At 35.9% G+C, this 11,772-nt stretch overlaps 1 protein-coding gene across 1 annotated transcript; it reads right to left on the reverse strand.

The window, feature by feature from the left end:
- Window positions 1-7,784: 7,784 nt before the first annotated feature.
- Window positions 7,785-10,353, reverse strand: LOC140435442 (zinc finger MYM-type protein 6-like). The gene is made up of 3 exons (XM_072524175.1): window positions 10,147-10,353; window positions 9,408-9,827; window positions 7,785-7,793 (listed from the first exon to the last, which is right to left on the reverse strand). The coding sequence occupies exons 1-3, from the start codon at window positions 10,351-10,353 to the stop codon at window positions 7,785-7,787; spliced, it is 636 nt and encodes a 211-aa protein (XP_072380276.1).
- Window positions 10,354-11,772: the final 1,419 nt, after the last annotated feature.

Consider the following 11,772-nt stretch of genomic DNA (forward strand, 5'->3'; position numbering starts at 1 on the left):
GAAATAATGCCTAATGCCAAATGGAGACATTGTTTTTTACATCGAGAAGCTCTTGCGTCCAAAGTTTTACCTCCTGAAATGGACTGTGTTATGAAAACACAGATGAAATCAATAAAGTTGTAAATTCCATTAAAGAAAAAGCTTTGCAAACTCGTATTTTTAGAAAAATTTGCGAAGACATGGGGGCAACGTCTTAAAAAGAGTATTTCACTTAAGAGCAGAGCTTTTAATGTATTTGAAAGATGAGAAGTCCCCATATGAAAATCAATTTTCCGATCCTATTTGGCTTCTGAAACTAGGTTTACTTGCTGATATTTTCGAGCAATTAAATATTTTGAACAGTAATTTACAAGGTCGCGACATTAATATAATTACAGCCACAGATAAAATTAAGGCGTTTCTAAGAAAAATCGATTTATGGTCGACCTCACTTGGCAAAAAACAACTCGATTCATTCCAGTGCCTTCAGGAAATTATGGAAAATGTATCCAATTACAGTGCTACAAATTTTGAACAAGTTTTTGCTGACATGCATGTTACTTTGCTCAATTTAAAACAACAGCTCTGTGATTATTTCCCCGAAGAAATTCAAAACAGTTACGACAGTTGCAGATGGATACTAAATCCGTTTTTAGCCGATTCCTTTCAGCATGTTGAAATACCAATAAACATGAAAGAAAAACTTATTGAAATATCAAGTGATGGAATATTGAAGCTCCAATTTTTTTCCCAGAACTCGGACCAATTTTGGACCGAAAAGATGCAGGAATACCCCCAGTTGGCGAGTGAAGCTGTAAAATGTTTGGTTCCATTTGTAACATCATATTTGGTGAATTAAGTTTTTCGTCTATGACTGCCATTAAAACAAGAGTTAGAAATCGTCTCGTACTTAAAAATGATATAATTGTGTGTGTCTCAAATACACAGCCTAGATTTGAAAGATTAGTTTCACAGAAACAGGCGCATAGCTCTCATTAAGATTATAATATTTAAATTTGTTTTACTCTTTTATTTTTACGGACTTTAATATTTAGTTTTATATTTCGTCTGATAATTAATTGTTAATTTCTATTTACGGCGTTGTTAAAATAAAAATACATGATCTAACAAAGTGGTGCTTTTGTCTTCTTTTGGAAATGTTCGGCGACCCCCCTAGTACCTCATGGCGACCCCCCAGGGGGTCGCGACCCCCACTTTGGGAAACACTGCCCTATAGCATTGGCTGCAGCGGTTTCTTTTTAGACATTTTACTAAATTGTGTAAATTATCATCAGGCATTACACAATCGCCTTTAATAAGCATATCTTTGATAATTTCCTCTCTAAATTGTGTTATTATTATTGATTTATTTGTCACTTTAGAATAAAGTGACAGGGCATTTACAACGGCAACATTTAGTAAAATATTAAAGCAACTTTTCGATACCATTTAAATGACCTCCTTGAAAATGAATTATACGAATTCATTTGATTCGATACATCTATGAAGGATTTTCCTGCATTATATTCTACTACAACCTGCGGTTTCAGTTTGTCTTCTCTTCTTTGTATCACATTTACCATAGAAGGCATATGAGACTTTATCCTAAAAAATAGTAGCCCGGATTTAGTTATCCAGCAAAATATCAACAAATATACTTATTATGAAAAAAGAAAAAGAAAAAACACAAAAATTACACCATGGATTACAAAAGCTTTAGTAAAATCCACTAGTGAAAAAGATAGACTGTATCGACTAATAAAGCTTCATCCGAATGACCATGATTTACTGCTATAATATAAAGCATATATAAATAAACTGCATTCACTTATGAACAAAACAAAACGGAATTATTATAAAAATAAGATTTTAGAGAATTTAAATAGCAATAAACAATTGTGAAGTGTAGTGCAAGATCTTAGTGGTACAAAAAAAGGAAAAATAACTATCGACAGTCTTAAAAACCAAATGGGAAATATATTGACTCATCCCTCCGATATTGCAAATGAATTTAATAAGACGTTTTCGGAGATGGGCAAAATATTGGCTGAACAAATCATTAGCAACTCCCGCCAGGTGTATGATAATACCTCCTTGACAAACTCAATGGTTTTACTACCTACAAATACATTTGAAATGAAAACAATAATAAATCACCTGAAAAGTAAAAAGGCAACTGGCATTGACGATATTAATTCAGAATGTTTGAAAACAATTTCACCATACATACTCGAACCATTGGTTCACATTTTCAATATATGTATGGAAGAAAGAATATGGCCCAAAGCCTTCAAAACAGCAGTAGTCATACCAATATACAAAAGTGAAGACAAAACTCTTGCTTTAAACTACCGACCTATATCGCTTATTCCACACATGTCTAAAATATTTGAATTATTACTGAATAATAGACTTACAGCGTACATCAAAAAGTATAATTTAATTTCTGCTAACCAATTTGGTTTTAAGCTAAATACTTCCACACAAGATGCCGTTTTGAATCTAACATCAAAAGTGTATGAAGCTCTCAACAATAATAAAGTTTGCTTCTGTGTATTTCTAGATTTGGCCAAAGCTTTTGATACTGTCAGTCATAGTAAACTCTTACAAACCTTAGAGAAAGTTGGTATAAGAGCCAACTGTCTTCAACTATTCAGAAGTTACCTCTCTGAGAGGCAGCAGGTAGTAAGGGTTTCCGAAAGAACAAGCGGACAAAGAGGTATAACGTATGGAGTGCCACAGGGAACAGTGTTAGGACCTGTCTTATTTAATCTATATATAAATGGTTTATTTTCATTACAAAGTACAGGGCATATAATTGGGTTTTCCACCAGTTGTATGGGTTCACTAAGACATAAGAATATTGGTATCATCAGCATACTGTTCAATTTTATCTGGCATTGAATAAAACGTGTTTAGGACACTTATAAATATAATGAAAAATAAAGGCCCCAGTATTGAGCCTTGAGGTACACCCATCGTACAGCTTTTTCTATATTTGCCACTACTAATAGGATAGACATCTATCGTTAGCAACTTCTAATATTCTTAGTTTTAATTTACAGAAATCTGCAGGTTGATAAATATTAGAAAATAGTATTTTATTGTGAGTGTTAGAGGTGGCGCTCATGGCCTCCTGAATAAAACATCACTTGTGGGGCCATGAGCATCAACATTATCAAGTTCAAAATAAATAATAAATAAAAATCGTCGTGGCCTCATGGGTCAACATGCTCTAGAAGAGCTGTAGCATAAATGGCAAGTTAACTGAGTACCACATGTGGTACTCATGGCAGTCAACCTGTTAAAAAAAACCGAAAGACTTTGTCACACACGTTTATCTATTCACATTTTTGTGAATTTGCTGCACATTGTCCCCTCCAAAGTCGTTTTTCTTCTTAAGGTGCCGTGCATTTTTGCGTAGACATCTATTTAGGAGTTATTAATTACCCTGTAGAATTCGGTATATTTTCCAAGCCTGGAGAATACCATTGTCGACATTTTTTCTAAATAAATTTTTTGTCCTGTACCATCATGGAATTATCGACATATGTCACACTAAAAACTCTCCGTGTATTTACGAAAATTCCAAAAATTGATCAAAAGTCCGTTGACTAGTCATCAGAAAAGTTTCCAAATAAAAATACTAAAGAACAATATAGAACAATTTTAAAGAGTTGTTTCTTAAATTCGTTCTCTTTTCTCTTAATTTATATATTTATTTTCCTACGTCCTTTACTGCATTTCATATATACAACGAAATATATTTCTGAATAAATTTTAACATCATGAGAAAAATATTCACACACATTCTGAAAGTTTCTTAAAAATTCGTGATTTCCCTGTAGAAATTTACAATTGCTAGGGATTCAGTTTTATATAGAGACACACTAGAGGTCGCCGGTTTTCTGGGCAAAAAATGGCTTACAAAATTTCTGCGTTTCACTGACTCGATCACAGAGGGATCTACAGTGCATAATGGAGTAATGGATATAAATTAGAACGCCTTCATATTTCTAAAAAAATTAAATGAAACTTTAAAATTATTATTGAATTAATCAAAATTAATTTTCAAATGATTCTATAGACACTTTTACGTTTTTTATTGGAATTTAGACAATTAGTTATACGAATTTTTATTTACGTAATAATACCTTTGTGTAGGAGTAGGTATATATTTAGGTTCAATATTCATGGAATTAGAATACTTAGATCGTGTGTTTTTTTAGTCTTATTGCTTGAAGTAGAGGTGTAAACTCTGAGCAAATATTTAATGGACAAACTGGAAAAATTTGAATCTTGAAGGTAATAAGGGATTTTTAAGGAATTAGACAAGAAAAACAAACAAAAAAAGATTCAGAAAAAACGCTACTTAACACGTTGTCTGCCGTAGAGGATTTTGTTCACGCCATAGTCACTGAGACGGCATCACAGTTACATTAAAATTCTCGGTCACATAGACCTCGCTGGCGTGCAGAGCAATATTTTTCTCGGTCACATAGACTGAGACGGCAGGCAACGTGTTAAAAAACAAGATATAGGTGCGTGAATATAAAGTATAAGCTATATAAGCGCGTAAGGTCTACAAGGTAATAGTTAGTGAGACAGTCTTCTTTCTTCTGGTGCCCATTCTTTTCGAATATTGGCGATCATTCTGGCTATAATTATTTTATTAACCGATGCTTTAAATAGATTAGTTGCTGTTGTGGAGAACCAGTGCCTCAGGTTTTTTAACCATGATATTCTTCTTCTCCGAATTCCTCGCGTTCCAAATAATTTGACTTGATCGATTATTGTCAGTAATCTGTATTTGGTGACGTTTCTCAACATATGTCCGAGATATTCAACTTTCTCCTTATAATCGTATACATCACTTCTCTTTCTTTCCCCATTCTTCGTAGTACAGTCTCTTTGGTTATCTTGTCCGTCCATGATATCCTTAGGATTCTTCCTGTATAGCCACATCTCGAAGGCTTTAAGTTTTTTCTCCATCGCTTCAGTGAGTGTCCAGGATTTAACTCCGTAGTATAATATCGAGAAGATATAACATCGAAGGAGCCTTACTTTTATCTCCAGATTAAAGTTGTAGCTTTTAAAGAGTTTGGCCATGTTGTTGAATGCACTCCTAGCCTTCTCTATTCTACATTTTACTTCTTGTGAGTGATCCCATTATCAGTTTACTATTGTTCCAAGATGGGTAAATTGCTTTACTTGGTCCACTGGTGTATGTTTACTTGTAGTCCAAATCTTTCACTTACTTCATTTACTTTGTTTATTAGTTGCTGTAAAATGTTTAAACTGTCTGCAAAAATTACGGTGTAATCTGCATAGCGGATGTTTTTTACGCGTTCTCCATTTAAAAGGATTCCATGTTCGCAATTTTCCAAGGCTCCACTAAATATTTCCTCTGAATATAGGCTGATATAGGTGAAAGTATACTTTCTTATAACTGGGCTGGAGATAAATTTCGAGAAAACCAAAATGATGACCAATATGGTTCTCAGCGAAGAGATACAGATCAATAACAACAAGGTAGAATTAATCGATAAATACACATACTTGGGTCATGAAATTAGAATAACCAGAGACAACCAAATCTGCGAGCTAAATAGACGAATCACGTTGGGATGGGCGGCATATGGAAGGATGAGAGACATTTTTAAAACAAATACCACAATTCACCTGAAAAGGAAGGCATTTAACCAATGCATGTTACCAGTCTTGACCTATGGAGCAGAGACCCTAACTTTAACGAAAGCTACTGCCGAAAAACTGAGGGTAACACAAAGGCGAATGGAGAGATCAATGCTGGGCCTGACCTTAAAAGATCGCGTGAGAAATGAGGAGATACGCCGACGAACTGGCGTAGACGATATTATACTGCGAATCAATAAACAAAAGTGGAGGTGGGCTGGACATGTTGCTAGAATGGAAGACGGAAGATGGACGAAGAGATTATTAGGTCAGTTCCTCAGACATGATGCTACTGATTGATGGTAATTTAAATTGTTATATAGTAATGGGAGTAACAACTGCTACAACCACTGATCCTACACCATTAGTGAATTTGAATGCACCTGTAAAACAGTCGGAAAAACAGAAAAATTGTCCGTCATCCTCTCGTTGCAAACAAATTTGATCGAAGCATCTAGAAGGTTACAAGTCCACTTAAACACCATGCAGATGTGGTTAATAAAATAACCGGTCATTAAAAAGGTTAATGAAAGTAAATCAAACCATGTAACTTTTACAAGCAAACGTCTGACATGTCCACCTGTACAACTAAACAATCAAGGTATACCGCAATTCGATAGTGCAAAATGCCTTCATATTCATCTTGATAGACAACTTACTTGGAGAAACCACATCTTCAATAAACAAGAACAACTTGGATTAAAATTAATACAACTTTACTGACTACTTGGAAGAAGATCTAAACTATTACTAGAAAATAAATTATAGTGTATAAAGTAAGTAGGGGTGTAGGGTTGTGTTATAGAGGTGGTACCTTTTATTGGAACGAAGACATCGAGCGTCATAGACGGAGGATGGTTCTTGATAACTGGTCCTCATAAGACACCTAACTCTCACTTAAGGCTCCACGTGCCACGCCCCGTGCAATTGCATTTGTCTGCAGGCTAAACTAAGTGAGGGTAGCCAGATATGGCAAAAATTTCACCGAGTAAATGCCGGTATAAGCAGTCCACCACTTACTGACCAAATGCTTCGGGCGGATGAGTTAGTAAGTGTTTAGTGCACTCTTTTGCCCTGGAGTTGAGAAATCGGCTCCGAAGGCGGATGAACCAACAATGTGTCAAAACGGAAAACCACTTGATTACATATTCCAGAGCACGTTATGAAATGACAAACGAAAGTAACAGAGTACTATGCGATCCAGCAAGCAACCGGTGCCACGTCGAGTCCGGGTCGACGGGTGTGAAATGGACGACCGGGCAGATGGATGTGGGCAACCAGGCTACATCTGCTAAATTGGTGACTGAAAACCCAAAAATAAAACTACGTACAAAACACCGTATAGCCACATGGAACGTTAAAGGTTTGTTAGAAGCAGGAAAACTACATATCTTAGTACGAGAGCTTATGAGAGAAAAAGTAGACATATGTGGAGTTTCAGAAGGTTATGGTCACTGGGAATCCAACTACTATAAAATATTCATGTCGGGATCTAATAAAACCGGTCAAAAAGGCGTAGCAATACTGGTACAGAAGAACCTGGCAAAATGTGTATATGAATACCTTGCAATAAATGACCGCCTAATTAAAATTACTCTTGATGGACAGCCAACAAAGATCCATGTACTACAAGTGTATGTGCCAACATGCGATGGAACAGCTGAAGAAGTGGAAGAGATGTACCAGTTATTAAACAGTAACATCGCTAATATACCCAAAAAAGAACCAGTCATAATATTAGGTGACTGGAACGCAAAAATAGGCAAAACAACAACAGAAGATCTGCTGAAAGGAACAGTTGGTGGGTTTGGAATAGGTGAACGAAATGAGAGAGGAGAAAGGCTATTACAATTTGTTATCGACACTGAACTTAGTATCATGAACACCATATTTAAGCATCATCCGCGAAGACTATCAACTACTTGGACTTCACCGAGGGGAAGATATAAAAATCAATGACAATCTTGTCAGTAAACGATGGAAAAGTTCAGTAGTCAACGTAAGGACAAAACCAGCGGCTGATTGCGGGACAGACCATAAACTGTTACAATCCGAATTCCGTATCAAATTTCGTACAAAAACCGAAACAAATAAAACAATTAAATATATACCTAAAGAGCCTAGAAAATACAAAGAAACACTAAGACATAGTAACACACCAAACATGGCACACACTGGCGATCCCAATCAAACATGGGAACATACAAAGACATGGATTATAGACGCAATAAATATTACAAACCCCAAAGATACCCCAAGGAAAGAAAAACACTGGATGACTGATGACACTGAACCTAGTAAAAGAACGAAGAAAAATTAGAAACAATGCTTCAAATCCAAAAGAAACTGAAAACAAGAAAGCAAATGTAAACAGACGCATAAAATCATCAAGTTGAAGAGACAAAAATAATCATATTAAAGAAATATGCAAACAACTACAAGAACACGCCGATCCTTAAGAATCTAGAGCAGTGGTTCCCAACCTTTTTCCCATGATCGCCCCCTTAGACAGGTTTCACCAGTTATGAATACTACAATCGCCCCCCCTCCACCCAATTAAATTGAAACAAATAATGAATCTATACAAAAGGTAAGTATCCATATTTATTTATTTTTACATTTCGTAAAATGATAAATGGTTATATGTGTGTAAAAGAATTGTTAATGGCTTCCTTGGGCCTGGTGTCCCTCACATAATTTCTTTATGTCTGGCTCAATGTTGGTTAATAACAACCTCAAATCCCCTCTTTCTATTATGTCGAGCCCATTTCTTTGTCTGTTTTTCAATATACACACAGAACTAAAACCTTTCTCCACTAGATATGTTGTGGGGAATGCCAATAATAATAATTTCATTGCATTCCACAAGATTGGATACACTTCTTTTATCCGCGGCCAAAATCTTTCGTACCCACACTCCCGAAACAAACTTTCAATTTCAACATCATGTCTCAAATCAATCAAGTTTTCTTGAAGAGAAGAACATACCGTTGAAACTTCCACGCTGAAAGGATTGATAAACCAAGTTGGCACTTTCAGACTAGTCAAATCTTGGGAATCGGGACTGCAGATCTTGCATATTTTCTTCTCTCTCTTCTCTGCATATTTTCTTCAAAAATAGATAGTTTGTCAATGAATGCTCCGACTACTCCCTTCGCTTTGGCCATATTTATGTTCTTCCCCTGTAGTTGCAGGTTCATTTCATTTAATTTTTGAAAAATATCTGATAAGTAAGCGATGTCATTTCGCTTCTCTTGTAGTTCTGTACTCACTGTTGGGTCAGTATTATTAAGAAATTCAATAACAGTATCCATGAGACTGAAGAACCGCCTTAAGCAATTGCCTTTAGAAAGCCGGCGGACTTCCGTATGTAGTAGCAATGTATTAAATATCTCATCATTTTCTTCACAAAGTGTACGAAATATTCGATCATTCTTTGGTTTTGCTTTAATTTGATTTACCGCATCTATGACAAGTCGAAGAGAATCGTGCAACCTCCCACTCAAATGCTTGACAGCCAAATGCTCTCTGTGAATGATGCAATGAACACACAAAATTCCAGGTACTGCTTGTTTCAGATGTGCAATAAATCCCCAATGGCGTCCTGTCATTGCTGCTGCACCGTCAGTAGCACAGGCGATCATATTTAATAAGGGAATCTCTTTTTCCTCAAAAAATCTCTTAATGACCTCAAATATGGAAGATCTTTTTGTATCAGTAATCAGACTTCTAACAAATAGCATTTCCTCGGCCATTTCTCCATTGTCGTCAATGAATCGGACATATTGGAGCAAAGCTGTGCTGTCACTCAGGGTACTCTCGTCAAGTTGCTCAGTAAACTCTCTGCTTTTCAATTTGTTGCAGAGAACATCTTCGACATTCGCTCCCATTTCATCAATCCTTCTGGAGACAGTATTATTGCTGAGAGGAACTGCATCTGTTACTTGGCTGGCCTGACTGGGTCCCAACATAGTATCAACTATCTCGTTGACAGCTGGAAGGATGAGTTCTTCTCCAATTGTGTGCGGCTTGCCACTTTTTGCTATTAAGAATGATACCTTGTAAGAAGCAAGTAAACCCTTGTCGTTTTTCTTGGTAGCCTTTGCAATCAATGACCCAACAGTAACTCGCCTTTCATACTTTGCCTTGAGCTCCTGTAAACGAAAGAAATACACATTCACTTTAATTATTATAAGTAATGGTAATAAAGTTTAAAAAAGGTTTTCTTTCAGTATGAATTTTGGTAATAGAAAGTAAAAATAATTATAATATGTTGATACCTAGGTACAGTTACGATCACTAAATAGTTTACACTTTAATTTTTACATTGCAATACTTTTGACGTAAAAGGTGCGTTTAAACGGGGTAAAAATTTAAAAAATAGACTCCTAGATACGTAAGTCTGTAAACTAATCAATGATTGTAACTGTACATGGAAAAAATACATCCTACAAACAAAAGACTTTTACTCACCGCAAAATATTGGACGGGTCTGTCTGACTTATCTGAATGAATCCACTTCAAGTGATCCATAAGACGAGGCGGCTTCATGGATTCGTTTGACAAAGATTTTGCACAAATGAGACACAATGGTAGATTCTTATTCCCTGGCAATTCAATGAATCCATATTTCAAATACTCCGTTGAGTACTGCCGGCACTTTTTTTTAGGTGCTGACATTTTGAGAGCAAAACAAAAGAGTAATTAATTACAACTTATTGAGAAGGCAAAGAATAAAAACACTATCTCGCAATTCTCAATAAATAATTATATTGCCACGCGTCGACGTCTCTGTCCAAATTCTAACATTGTGACTAATAATGATTCTAATATTGTGACGCCTCGTGTTCGATAAGATCTGTGACTAGACGAGATGTTTGTGTTATTATTACCTGCATTGGTATACATATATTTACTTTTTATTATGCTATGGATATCCGATCGAAAGTATTGTATTTTTTTCTCTATTCTTATTTTTCTCAATTACCCATTTCTCGTTTTCCGGATGATAAACGCCCCCCTTATCGCCCCCTTTTCTCTGTCGCCCCCCATATGGCCCCCTTCGTTCTATCGCCCCCCTGAATATCTCAAATCGCCCCCGGGGGGCGATCGCCCCCAGGTTGGGAATCACTGATCTAGAGAACTATTTGCCAAAGTAAAATACTTAACTAAAGAGTTCAAACCACAAACGCAGATAATTAAAGATAACTTGGGAATGATCATCACCAATCTAGAGGGCATATCAGCGACATGGAAACAATATTGTAAAATTTTGTTTCATAGTGACCATTGAGACGTGAATCCAGAAGCAATAAATGACGAAAAGAAACCACATATTTTAAAATCGGAAATAGAAACCGCAATAAAAAAATTAAAAACTGAAAAATCTCAAGGAGAAGACGGAATCACGGCGGAAGCACTTAAAGAAATGGGAGACATAGGAATTGAAGTAATGTTCAAGCTGTGTAATGAAATCTCTAACACAGGACAATGGCCAGATGATTGGTGTAAGCTCACTTTCATACCCATTTATAAGAATGGCTCACCAACTGACTGTAATAACTACCGCACTATAGCCCTGATCTCCCACGCAATTAAAAAAAATATGTCATAGAAATATTACCTTATTTTATAGGGTAAAAGATTTATTAAATAATAATCTAGTATATCTACTATAAAATATTCGCAAAATTGTCTCTAATCAAGCAAGAACCAACACCATCCTTTATTGACAGAGAACATCAATCATAAACAAAAAACTATCTCACGACAGAGGTAACGTATGGGCCGTCAGATTTTTCTCTAGTCATCACTTTTAAAAAGTATTAAATTGGTGTTTAGTATGTGTAGGTAGATTTGGCTGAGTTAAAACAAAAGGCGCGCGACGGCAAGCAGTGCTGCCACCCACTGCGACGGGACGCTAACAAATGAAGCGTTCTGTATTACCGCCATTAAGGCACCTACGATATTAATTATCACTTTTTTGCTTCTTTTCCGATGAGAGTATTTAATTGTCCATGCCAAAACAATATCATTTTTATTTTCTAACATTTACCAGGTGGTCCTCAGTCATTTTTATATTTTTCATTTTATCATTAA

The sequence above is a fragment of the Diabrotica undecimpunctata genome, chromosome 3, assembly GCF_040954645.1.
Source record: "Diabrotica undecimpunctata isolate CICGRU chromosome 3, icDiaUnde3, whole genome shotgun sequence".
NCBI lineage: Eukaryota > Metazoa > Arthropoda > Insecta > Coleoptera > Chrysomelidae > Diabrotica > Diabrotica undecimpunctata.